The sequence below is a fragment of the Eumetopias jubatus genome, unplaced genomic scaffold (assembly GCF_037043125.1).
Source record: "Eumetopias jubatus isolate StellerSeaLion01/CBP00866 unplaced genomic scaffold, mEumJub1_p1.0 scaffold_6, whole genome shotgun sequence".
Taxonomy (NCBI): domain Eukaryota; kingdom Metazoa; phylum Chordata; class Mammalia; order Carnivora; family Otariidae; genus Eumetopias; species Eumetopias jubatus.
In genome coordinates, this window is record NW_028274812.1 from 37,976,255 (window position 1) to 37,988,945 (window position 12,691).

The following is a 12,691-nucleotide window of genomic DNA, read 5'->3' on the forward strand; positions in this document are numbered from 1 at the left end:
AGAACCTGGCACCACTGTCTTAGACTTGCAACCTCCAGAACTCTGAGAAATACAGTTCTGTTGTTTATAAGCCATGTAGTCTGTGGTGTTTTGTTACAGCGATCTGAGTGGGCTAAAACATCAGGGAATAGCACTAAATGAAAAAAAATCTAACCTCAGAGGGTTACAGGTTATATGATTCCATTTATATAATATTTCTGAAATGACACATTACAGAGCTTGAGAACAGATCCGTGGTTGTCAGGGGTGGCAAGTAGAGGGAAGGAAGTGAATGCAGCTACAAAAGGGTAGCACATGAAACCTATTTGATTTCTATCTTGATCGTGATATAGCCACACAACTCTATACATGTGATGCAATTACATGGAACTAGATACACACAAATACACAAATGAATGCTTGTAAACCTGGTGAAATCTGAATCAGGTTGGTGGATTGCATCAATGTCAATTTCTTAGTTGCCATATTATAGGACAGTTGCATAAGGTGCTCCCACTGTTGGAAACTGGATGAAGGGTGCAGGGTAGCTCTCGGTAATATATCCTACAACTATATGTGAATCTATAACTATCTTAAAATAAAGCATTTTTAAAGATTACTATCTAGTTCTTATTTATTCTAGGTGCCCTCTTTCTAATGTTCCACCCATTAGATGCCTGATTTCTTCTTTCCCCAATCTTCCTACTCTGTAGTCTTAATAATGGAAAATATCGCACTACAATTAGTCGTTTAACTCTTGCTTTCCAAAAACTCTTACAGTTTACTATTACTAACTGGGGCATACCAATATTCGAATACTGACTCTTAAGCTGCATGAAATGGATGAAATGCTTTCTGAGTCTTAGTTACCTCACTGGTAAAATAGGGGGAAATGTAGGTTAGGTTTATTGTGAAGATAAATAAAATAATAAGTAAAGAACTTTATACATAGTAGTTCCTTAAAAGTTCATTTCCTTCCTTTTCCTATTAACAGTCTAAAACCTAGCTTAATTTCTGGATAAAAAATACCAACAAAAAACTTTGGTTTTCAGTTTCCAAGGCTTACATTTGGAAAACAAGAAATGCATCTTTAACAAGCACAGACTGGGGATGTGGTGAGGCTGAATCCAGTTCTTAGAAATATTTCAATTTAAGAGACCATAATGATAATTTTAAGCCTATGTGTTCTCACTTCGAGTTTGAACACATTCTATCAAAATGGTGTTTTAGCATATCATGCCCTTTATTATGATGAGTACCTGCCCAATATATGGCTAAATCGGTAAAGAGTAACTGATCATCTATTAGATTACATCTATTCACAAACCAACAACTGTATATATGTTGGATGAGTTCAGCTTTAGTAATGACATGAACTCCAATGGTAGAATTTCATCCATTCCATCTACTTACAAAAATACTTTTCAGTAACAGACTCCCAACAAGGTAATAAGCTTAAAATATGTCATAGATTTTTAGTTATAGCTAAACCAAGTAAGCTATGAGAGAAGAAGGAACTAAGCATTTGGGATCTAAGATTCAATGTAGGTTGCTAAATGTGGGATCCCAAGCAACATGCAGCTCAGTGCGTAATGATGGTGCGAGATCCCCTGGGCAGCACCGGCCTGAGAGAACTGTCAAAGATGGAAAGCCGAGAACCGAATGTTCTTCCTCTACTGCGAGTAAGAAAAAGGATGAAAACAAAGCGCAATTTAACTTCTCCTGGACACCTGCTTTATGAACACTCGCCAAACACAGAATGCCAACTAATACTTGAGGACAAAGTCCCCCCACAAACATTTAAATACTGATAATAATTTTGCAAAGCAATGCTTACCGAGCAAAATAACTTTGTTTCCGTTCCTTCTTCTCTTCCTTGGTATCCATAATACACAATCAAAATGCAAAGTATTTGGAAAAGTCCTTCTTTTTAAATCAGTGAATCATAACCCTATAATAAAAAAACAACAAAGTGACTGTAAATTAGGAAGTTTATAACAGCCAAGATGAAGAATAAAACAGAGTGGAGCTACATGGCCCGCCATGAACGGAAGATAAACTTGAACCAGTAAATGTAGTCACATGAGTAATACATGAAATGCAAATGTCCATGGCGGGGGGGGGGTGGTTTATAACCTACCATCAGGATGGAAGTGTTAAACTAAAATAAAAGGTGGCTGGAAAATTAGACTGAAGTATTTTCCTTACAATTAACAATTATTTCGAAATGTGCTAAAATGAAAACCACTGATTTTTTTTGAAGATTTTAGGCTGCCTATGCAGCCTAAATTTACAAACTCACTTTTTATAGGTAATTGATCATGAATAGGTCTCATACATAATTATGAAAAACGGATCACTTACGCATTTTACGAGAATGTTCTTTCTTTAAAAATAACATCAGTGTTCTATTTTATTTTCGGAAACATGCCAGCGACTACATCCCACTTGAGCAAATGTGGAAATGAAAGTATAAAGCCTCAGGAAGCTATTCTTCAAAATGGCTTTATAGGCTTGCTCTGCCCTCCCCACCCTACTACCCTCACCTATGCTTCCCAGGAGCGTTTGCTTAAACCTGTAATAAAAGGTTGTCTCCAGATCAATCTTCCTTAAATACCACTTTCATCATGCCACTCCCCTGCTCAAAAATTTCCAGTGTCTACTTTGTGCCTGATTCACTCACCTAAATTTTCTGCAAAGCATTAACCTTCCCTAAAATCTATCCTCTCATCCTGAGGGGTATCAAAGTAAAAGCAAAGAATGTTCATCAATCAAAATTATTTGCTAATTCAATTCAATGAACAATTTTTAAAAAAGATTTTAAAGTAATCTCTACACCCAGTGCGGGGCTTGAATCCACAACTCCAAGGTCAACAGCCACTGCTCTACTGAGTAAGCCAGCCACGTGCCCCTTCAACAAACAATTTAATTCACAATACACATTCCATGGAAGGTACTACGATAAGTATCAGAGACCAAAGATGAAGAAGCCATGGTATTTGCCCTAACAGAGTTTACTGTCTTACAAGGGAGATGTTTAGGATTTGAGATCAATGGGATACCGACTGCTGTGGAGGAGGCACAGGTGCCATGAGAGCCCAGAGGAAGAACACTCGGCCTCATGCACGGCCCACCCCACGTACTCCCCATGCACACAACGATTAGAAGGATGAGTATGGATTTCCTACTGAAAGGGTACAGGGAAGCAGGTCTAGCATGCACAACACAAGAAGACACGATACTTCTCTGCTGCTCCAGGATTAACCGTGAAGCAGGGCAATGGAGGAAGACATGGGCAGGATTAGGGTCATGGCAGGCCTTTTCTGTCACACGAAAGAGCTTGATCTTAATCCCAGCTATGCATTATGTGCCGCCTGCCCCTTCGTGGCTCCTGTGTCAGACATCACCAAGCAATAGGGCCGCACTCGCTTACAGACATTACCAAACTGATCAACAGGAGATAAAACCAATTTTCTCATCCCTGATGTACGTGAAAGGAAGTCACCAAAGCGTTTTACACGAGGGACTGTGATACACCCACACTGGAAGGAGGGACTTGAGAGGGTTGAGTCAGCGTGAAATAGAGCTGTTAGGAAGAAATTATAGCAAAACTAGTTCCGAGAGGAGGGCCCACATTTAGGCAGCAGTATCCAACATAGAAAGAGCAGGGATGCGCTCAAGAAATATTTAGGAGGCAAATGAGTCAAGGTCTGGTGACTCATTCAGTGTGGACAACCTCAGAGAGGGGAGATGAAGAATGCCCTCCAGGCTTCTGCTGCAGGGGCTGCATAGAGAGTGACACCACAGAGAGAACACAGTCAACATGAGGGGGGCAAGCCGGGTGTGGGTCAGGGCGCAGACACAGGTAAAGAACAGGGTTTGGACACACTGCCTTCGAGGTGCCTGTGGGACAGTCAGCTGGAGACATTCACCAGATGTTTGATTTTGCTGACAACACGAATGTGGTGAGGGCTGCGGCAAAAGATTTAGAAGTTATCAGCATATGGTTGTGGTTAAGTCAAAAAAAAGAAAAGCAAGCAAGCAGGAATACGATGATAACACCCTGCAAACGTGACAGCCGTGCGCAAAGCCCTCCATGGGAACAACAGGGACAGTCTAACTGACTGCTTTACCTCCATGTCCTTCGTGTGCCCTCTGCTCTCGAGGACTTTATCACCCAGTAGGGAAAATAAGATGTATGCAAAACACTAAAACGCAAGGTAGTAACTTGGAGTTGTCCGAAGAAAGGTAGTAAGAATACAGAAGACACAAAGTTCACTTTTGATTGAGGTGATAAAGTAAGTCTTTCAGGGCAGTGAGGATTTCAGTAGGTAAAAAGAAGAGGGAGAGCATTCCAGAAAGAGGGACCAGCTGGGCGTAGGTATGGACAGAAAAAGAACAAGGCACGTTCAGGCAGGAAGGACAGAGTGGCTACCAGGTAAGAAAAGGGAACCAATCATAATGCCTGCCTACCAGAAGTTACTTACTTCAACATATTATCCACATGTTATCTCTTTTAATCTTTACAACCACCCTGTAAGTACGGTACCCTTATTTTCACTAAATGGAGGCTGAGAGATACTAATTTCCCTAGTTCCACAGCACCAGCTGTGGTGGAGCAAGGATTTAAATCCAGTCTGGTGCACGCTTCAATGCCTTTCAATAACCTTTGGAGCCAGAAATATTTGGAAATGAGTGAGAAAAAGCAGTCTAGAATCATCAGTGCCCAATGCCTCGGTGCAGAATCTGCAGATCAGAGCAAATGTAGCTGGGTGTGGGGGGAGGGGGTCCCTGAGCCCTCCAGCAGAACTGCACCAGCAGAGGGGTAGGAGTAGAAGCCATGCCTCAAGGAATGAGCATTCATTCAAGAAGTTGGGTGATGAAAGAAAGACGAAAAAGAAAAGACAGTGGTGTCCAACTCTCCCGAGAGCTCAGTCACACTGTGGCCTGAACCCAGTGGGGGTCCCTTCACCACCCCCCCCATGGGGTCCTTTCACCACCTCCCCCCCCTGCCACTGACCCCCGCACCTTAATCCTTACTCTTTCTCCAAGCTTCAAGGGACTTGGCTACACTCCTCCATCTGACCAGACCTAGCACAAGGCCCAGTTCTGCTCTACAGCCTTCCCTGACCACTTGTGTGCTCTCCTTTCTCTTCCTTAGGAGCTTATTTCACAGGTCACTGAATACTTACCATGAAGCTCTGAGTCATCCGCTGTGTGACACCGCTGCTTCACTTAGCCTCCTCAGCCACAAACCAAAAGCGCCTTCAGGTCAAAAACCACCGTGTTTCACAATTTCCTTTTACTTCCCTAAATACCTAACCCAGAACTAGGTAGTGAATCCACATAAAAGCTAAGCAAGGAATTAATCCAGGCTTGGGGTAAGGTCAATTAGTATGGCAGACTGATATACATCCAAGAATTCTCCCCTCCCTCTCAATTAAGAATAACTTGGAGGCAAAAAAATAATAACAACAACTTGGGGGTGAGGGATATAGAAGCAAAGCAGTTTCTCTCTCTCTCAGACACCAGAAAGGATGAGAATCCCTGATCTGGGCCAGGTGGTTTATTTTAAAGTTCCTCTCCTGCATGCCACCATATGTGATGATCCCTGTTTATTAGATTTCTCCTCATGAATAAAAATGAAGTCATAACAATCTAATTGGAAAATTTTTATATTGCAAGCTGAGCCAGAAACTAATATTTGGTTCTAGTGGAAAAATATTGACAAAAATAAGCACAAGAGAAAAAGATTAAATGATCCAAGAACTGACATCTGGTGCTGCTGTGTCTGTTTAGAACTTGCGAAGCTTTTTTTTTTTTTTTAATATTCTATTTGATAAAGAAAAAATATACTAATCTTTGATTTCTTTTAAATTTCTGGGAATTTTTGTATTCCTTAAACAAGACATATGCAGTCCTTTCAGATCTAGACGCACCAAGAGATTAACCAGGAAGAGAACAGCAAAGGATGCTATAAAAATGATTTGCACAGAGGACCGCATAGCAGCCTTCATGCTTCACTGAAGGACCAGAGCTCCTTAAATCAATCTCTAATGGGAACTGCATTTTCCATTATAAGTGGTTATAATGGGCTTCTTAAAAGCCCTTCTTTCATTTAATGTTGACTTTTCTTCACATCAATAAACTCTAGACTCATCCAAACACTGAATTACAAGTCTCCTGCATTTACGGCACATTACAGATCAAAAAGAATTTCAGGAGGGAAGCACAAGATGAATCTATCTACATGTTTCTTTTTGTGATCTTAAATCAGGATGGTCAATTTAAACCTAAATTCAGTTCATTATGCAAATAAAAGGCACCTACAAAATCCTTACCTTGTAAGCGCTGTGTTGAAGACAAAATATTTACTGTTATTACCTGTAAAGTGCTCCCTGTTTGAGACCATGGTGCCACTCAGAAAGAATTTAAGCACAGAGCGACAAGAGACTTCCGAAGTACATCAAACCAGCATGGACCCACAGAGCCCAGGGTGGCTTTCTGGCTTCACATCTAACACCTTGCAGCTCCTTGCACATTCAGGTATAACCAGTCTGGACTAGAAAAACACCAGTGTACCTATGATGTCCATCAACTGTTTTCCCCACAACATGTTTCCTGTTATACAAATGAAATAATGACAACAACATGCTTTGAGGCTTGGTCACACTAAGTTTGGGCCCTTGGGGGACAGACCAAACTGGACCTTCCTATGCAGATATTTCCTCCTCAAAAATACTTATACTTCTACAGAAATAGAAGAGGTGTTCCATGTTTCTCAAAGCCATGATCATCTAAACAAAGGAAGGATATTCAAATTTCAGCATTAACCAAGGTCTGAATTTGAATTCTTTAACAGGAAACCTGGGAAGAAAGACATAGCAACAGATACAAAAGGGTGCCACAAACACATAAGGGGAGCAACCAGGGGATAATGTCCCCAAGTAGACAAATGTGTGTCACAAAACCAAAACAACAGAAAACAGCACATAGAACAGAACCAAGAGTTAAAAAGTTATGCCTGAATCAAGGAGATGATCAAGGACAGGCCAATGGTCTCTGTTATTTGGGAAAATGGGGCAAAGCCAATGGATGGCAAAATGAATGGAGAACTCATCAGCTCTTATTCCACTACTCATCGCCTAAGGAACTAGAATTAGCTGAAGAGAATTAAACAAATGTTTCATTTAAGACAAATACAGAGAGGGGCGCGTGGCTGGCTTAGTCAGTAGAGCATGCAACTCTTCATCTTGGGGTCCTGAGTTCGAGCCCCACACTGGGTGTAGAGTTTACTTAAAAAGAAAAAAAGGGAGAAGTAGATTTCATCAAAGCTCCTGGATGTTTTTTTTTTTTTTTTAAGATTTATTTATTTATTTGAGAGAGAGAGAGCACAAGCAGAGGGGAGGGGTAGAAGGAGAAGCAGACTCCCCGAGCAGGGAACCTGATGCAGGACTTGATCCTAGGACCCTGGGATCATGACCTGAGCCAAAGGCAGACGCTTAACCGACTGAGCCACCCAGACACCCAAAACTCCCAGATACTTTAAATGAAGACCCATCTCTAGGCTAGTTAGATCATTTTATATGTTTCATCTAAGAAGAGAATGTGCATATGAGATTTCTAAAAAGTCACCTGTAGGGTCAAGAATTATCAAAGATGTGGAAAGTGCCAGCAGTCTGACAATGGGCAAATACATTTTAATTTTCAACAAAAGTTAGAAAAGGGATTGTGTTAAATTACACACTGCAGATCATTACAGAGATTCCCAGCAAAACTGTAGAACTGATCATGACAGGCAGGTTGGCCAGGACTTGGAATAAGAGGCAGTGAAACCTGGGATGGACACTGTTTACAGAAAACTAACCACTCAGCAGAACAAAAATAAACGAGCAGACCCCTTTTTCAAGCCTCTACCTTGGACCAAGTACTCTGCTGGAGTTAAAATATGAAGACAGCATTCATGGGCCAAGAAGCTCAGGTGGAACAGGCAAGCGAAGCCCATCACCTGGTACAACAAGTGGCAAGTCCTCTGATATTGGCAGAGCACAGAGGGAAGCTACTAACTGCTAAGAAGGGAAGGAGAGTCAAGGCAACTTCACAGGTGACACCAGAGCTGGAAGTTTCCCCAACAATGCAAGCAGAAGAGGTTGGGCTCACTAGGCAGACTGAGGCTGTGCGAGCCATCATCAGGCAATGTGTGGTCCCCAGAGAATCCTGAGTGGTCTGGGATGGCTGGAGTGCAGAGCTGGTGGAGGGGAGGAAGTTCAGCAAGTGGGGGCTTACTCACATTACACTGACCTAATTTCCCTCTTGGACAGAGCTACTAGTCTCATACATTAAGGAAATGAAGTAAAATACAATATAACTGTACTTAAAAGCATTTCATAAGTTTCTCTTGATCTGCTTATGGATAAGATGGAGAAATGTGGGCTGGACATGGGTGGATGCTTCGACGATTACATGGATAAAGAAAAGTACTGAACCACTGTACCAAGAGGTATGAGCTGACCAACTGACCTCAATCCAGAGCCAGGAGCTGACCTCCATCTTCAGCCTGGAGGGTGGATACTAATAGCTTAATGCAGTATTTGTTCTTAGCCCCTCTCCTCATCAGTAGATTTACCACTGACCTGAAGGACAATAGGGACCTCCTTATTAGACTTTTGGAAGAGGGATAAATAACATCCCGGGATAATAGCATTTGGATTCAGACAGATCTCAGCTATCTGTAGGAAGGTGGAATTTACCCCATATGAACCTGAGGTTCTTTATCTGGGTGGTGAGCTAAGGAATGAGAGAGACAGAGCTTAGCATTAGCACAAGTGAATATGACCTGCAGTCTTAGGTGAGAGTAAGCTCCATACACCCAGTAGTGATATTCTACCGCCCTTCCTTCCAAAAACAAAACAAAACAAAAAACCAAACAACTTAACCCAGAATAAAAAAGATTATGATGGTCTGTGCCACCCTTCTTGAGGATTAGAATATATCAAGATGACTTCATTTAACTCTAGCTCTTACACTAAAGGAGAAATATAAGGAAAGTGGAGCAACCAGGATGGTTAAGTGACATCAAACCAAGTTTTTAGATTAATAGTCAAAGGAGCTGGTCAGGGTTCATCTGCAAAGAGTTGGAGTGAACTGATCTATTTTCAAATATCTGAAAGATCTTATCTGGTCATGGATTTAGGCTTGTACCAGGAGACCTTTGAGGGGAACACCTGGGACCAGACATTAGATATGGAGGCAGATGGGTTTTGGCTCAACAGAAGGAAGAACTGTCTTACAGAGAGATGCAAACAGCTGATAGGGGGGCTTCCTAATCTCCAAAAGTGACTGAGCACAAGCTGAATAACCATTTCATGAGATGGCTATAGGCCAGCAGTTCTCAACCTTATCAAAATCAACACCCCTCCTCTAAATAAGTAGGTATTTCATAATATGCCCTTTATAATATTGAAATGAATTTCATAGCTAATATAACCTACTTACACACTTAATTTTATGAAATCAATATAATGCCCCAAAGGAAAGTCATTTATAACAGGTATTTCAATAAGCAAATTTTCAGGCACAAGTTTACTAAAAGACATAATGAAATACTCAGATGCTTGCCCCTACTTCTATAGGGCAATTTCAGCTATAGGAGAAGTGGGATCAGAAACTATTTCATTGGGGCGCCTGGGTGGCTCAGTCGCTAAGGGTCTGCCTTCAGCTCAGGTCATGATCCCGGGGTCCTGGGATCGAGCCCTGCATCGGGCTCCCTGCTCGGCGGGAAGCCTGCTTCTCCCTCTCCCGCTCCCCCTGCTCGTGTTCCCTCTCTCACTGTGTCTCTCTCTCTGTCAAATAAATAAATAAAATCTTTAATTACAAACGAGAAGTATAGGAAAATGAAAAAGCAGAGGTGAGGGGGATAGGAGGGGGTGTGTAATGCGAGGGTCGGGTGCAGAGAACATTAGAATAGAAACTAGTGGGGCGCCTGGGTGACTCAGTCGTTAAGCGCCTGCCTTCAGCTCAGGTCAGGATCCCAGGGTCCTGGGATCAAGCCCCGCATTGGGCTTCCTACTTCCTGCTCTGTAGGAAGCCTGCTTCTCCCTCTTCCACTCTTCCTGCTTACATTCCCTCTCTCGCTGTGTCTCTCTCTGTCAAATAAATAAAATCTCTAAAAAAAAAAAAATAAAAATAAATAAAGAATAGAAACTAGTGCTATAAAGAATAATTGACTATTTCTAAACACGGTAATTTAAAGCTATTCTCTTTTCTTGAGAATGTCCCAATAAATATTCACATAGGTCCTACAGAAGATAGAAAATTCCTGAGTGTAAGGGACAATTCCTTGTTGTCTAGAACTGTCCCGCTCATTACAGGCCATTTGACACTTCTGCATCTCCCCCAAATAAATGCCAGTAGTGCCCCCCTCCCCCAATATCCACGGGAAACAAACTGCATCCTGCCCCGGGGGGGGGGGATACTAAACTCATTGAGAACTACTATTATAGAGGAAAGTCAAGCTCAGTGGGGAAACTAATATTTAAATTTTTTAAATTAAAAATGTTTAATTTCAAAAATTCCTTCAAAACTGAGATTATATAAACTCCACACACGGGAAGTTCTCTGTTCCCAAGATGCCCGTGCTTCACCTGACCTCTCTGAACCGTGCTATTAGGCATCGCAGCACCAATGAAGCAGGACAGGCCTGGTTAACATCCAGACTCCAGCATCTCTGAAGTATGTAACTTTGGGCAATCTACGCAGCTTTCCTGGTCCTCAGCGTCTTTATCTGGAAAGCGCTGTTGTAAGAGATTAAATGCGTCCCAAAGGTGTCTATAGCGTCTAGTGCCCCATGGAACAGAAAATTCTCTCCAGCGAACCCAAATGTTCAAGTATTCACACAAATGATACCTACCTTCAATAACACCTGAAGAGCTAGCTTCAAATTTGCCCCAAACAGAAAAAAATCATATCAGAAACTAACTGAAGCCAGGCAGCTCCAGGGATATAAAGATGACAGCAATCAGCAACAGTTAAACGTTTAGCGAACATTAACCATCAAGTTTTCTGGTCGATGCTGTTACACTGTTTAATCTTTATGACTGTATGAGGGAGTTAATAGTCTTCACCCATTTCAGATAAAGAATCTGAAGTTCAGAAAGTTTAAAGAACTTAATCAAGGTCAAACAGCCATAGAGTGAGAGCCAGAATAATTAGCTTTACCTGATGCCAAAGTCAAACCCACTAATAATGGCCTCTAATGCTAGGCTAGATCTCTATACAGAATTTTCATTTCAACTGCCTGGTTCTTCCTGCATTTACCCACCATCAAAAGAACAAGAGGGTGAACACCAGCTTTTTGGCCAATTGTCTTCTAGGATGTAAATCCTGAACTGTATTCAGGCTAGTCACTACTACTCATTAATAAAAGTACTGCAGCAAACACGTCCATGCATTCAATAAATATTTACTGCACTGAATTAGACTTTCAAAGAGCTAACTGGAAAGCACATTCCCTTAATTCACTAAACTAAATGAATTCTCTCTTAAGTCTTAAGGACAGAAGTAATGACATAACTTTGAATACGCCAGAAATATTTCTTAGCAGTTGACCTTTCATTTGTTTGTTATGAAATGTAATCTTCTGCCAATCCAATTAATTTTCCACTGAATGTTAGTAAAGACAGAGAATCAACAAATGGAATTTTCATCTTTTTAAAATAATATTTCTTTATTGATTTTAAGTTGCAAGAGTCCTTTGTTCCTAGGGACTGAAATTATAGGTCCTCTTTAGAGCTAAAAATCATGATTCTATAAAAATTCTACCAGAGGCTTTTAATGTACTGCACGCATTCTCATTAATATTCATAAGAATATAAGAATTCCATTTCGCACAGCTTTCTACCAGTGCACAGACAGATTAGAGGAGAAAAATATGCAGAAAGTCATATAGAAAGTTATTAGAGGCAATGAAAACAGAACAGAGTCTACTCTGCCAAACTCATTTCTCATACACAGGGAAAACTTCCTCTTTCTCACCATCAATCACTATTTATTGGGCGTCTGCTACATGCAGATGATTGTCTTTCACAAGAGTGGGGAAAAATCTGCCGCCTGCCTCATCCTCAGAAGTGGTTTCTGGGGACACCCCCTACTACTGCTCCAGCACTGCAAGATCACCCTCAGATGATCTCTAAGATGAATCCAAAGGTGGCACGTACCACAGAGCACTAACAAAGGAACAGGTGACAGGAGACAGAAGTTTGTCCTCAGTTACTTCTGGACTTGCTTTTAATATTATCAGACCTATTGCTAAAATCCTAGGATCTCTGCCCTTTTGTTTTTTTTTCCCCCAGACCTCTTCTGGTCTTGGCCCCAAAGGAATAAGCTCCACACTCTTCTGGCGTTCTGTCTACTGGTACAGAACTGAAGTTTGCTCCCCAAGGCCTTGTAGAGGACAGTTGCCAATGTGAATCACTGTGCCAGCCCCCTGGGCTCACAGCATCTGCTGTCATACTGTCACCATGCCCCGACTCCTTCAATTTTAGGACAGAAATCAATGTGAGCAGTGGTTACAACTACTCATTTACTGTTGTTATTATTATCACTTAGTGGGAGGTGTTTATTTGGTAGATCTGAATTAGAGGTAACAGATGCACACAAAGCCAATAAAATTTAAAGGATAAAAGATGTCATCAGTGGAATGCCTTTACAAAGA

The 12,691-nt window shown here is 41.4% G+C and overlaps 1 protein-coding gene across 4 annotated transcripts in view; it reads right to left on the reverse strand.

Moving 5' to 3' along the window:
* Positions 1-12,691, reverse strand: part of NCOA7 (nuclear receptor coactivator 7) — a 157,083-nt gene that overhangs the window by 121,583 nt on the left and 22,809 nt on the right. For all 4 annotated transcript variants that reach the window (XM_028117016.2, XM_088023876.1, XM_028117017.2 and 1 more), the window contains exon 2: positions 1,817-1,930. In XM_028117016.2, the coding sequence (XP_027972817.1) occupies positions 1,817-1,866 (50 nt within the window). In that variant the 5' untranslated portion in view covers positions 1,867-1,930. The remainder of the gene's footprint in view (positions 1-1,816; positions 1,931-12,691) is intronic.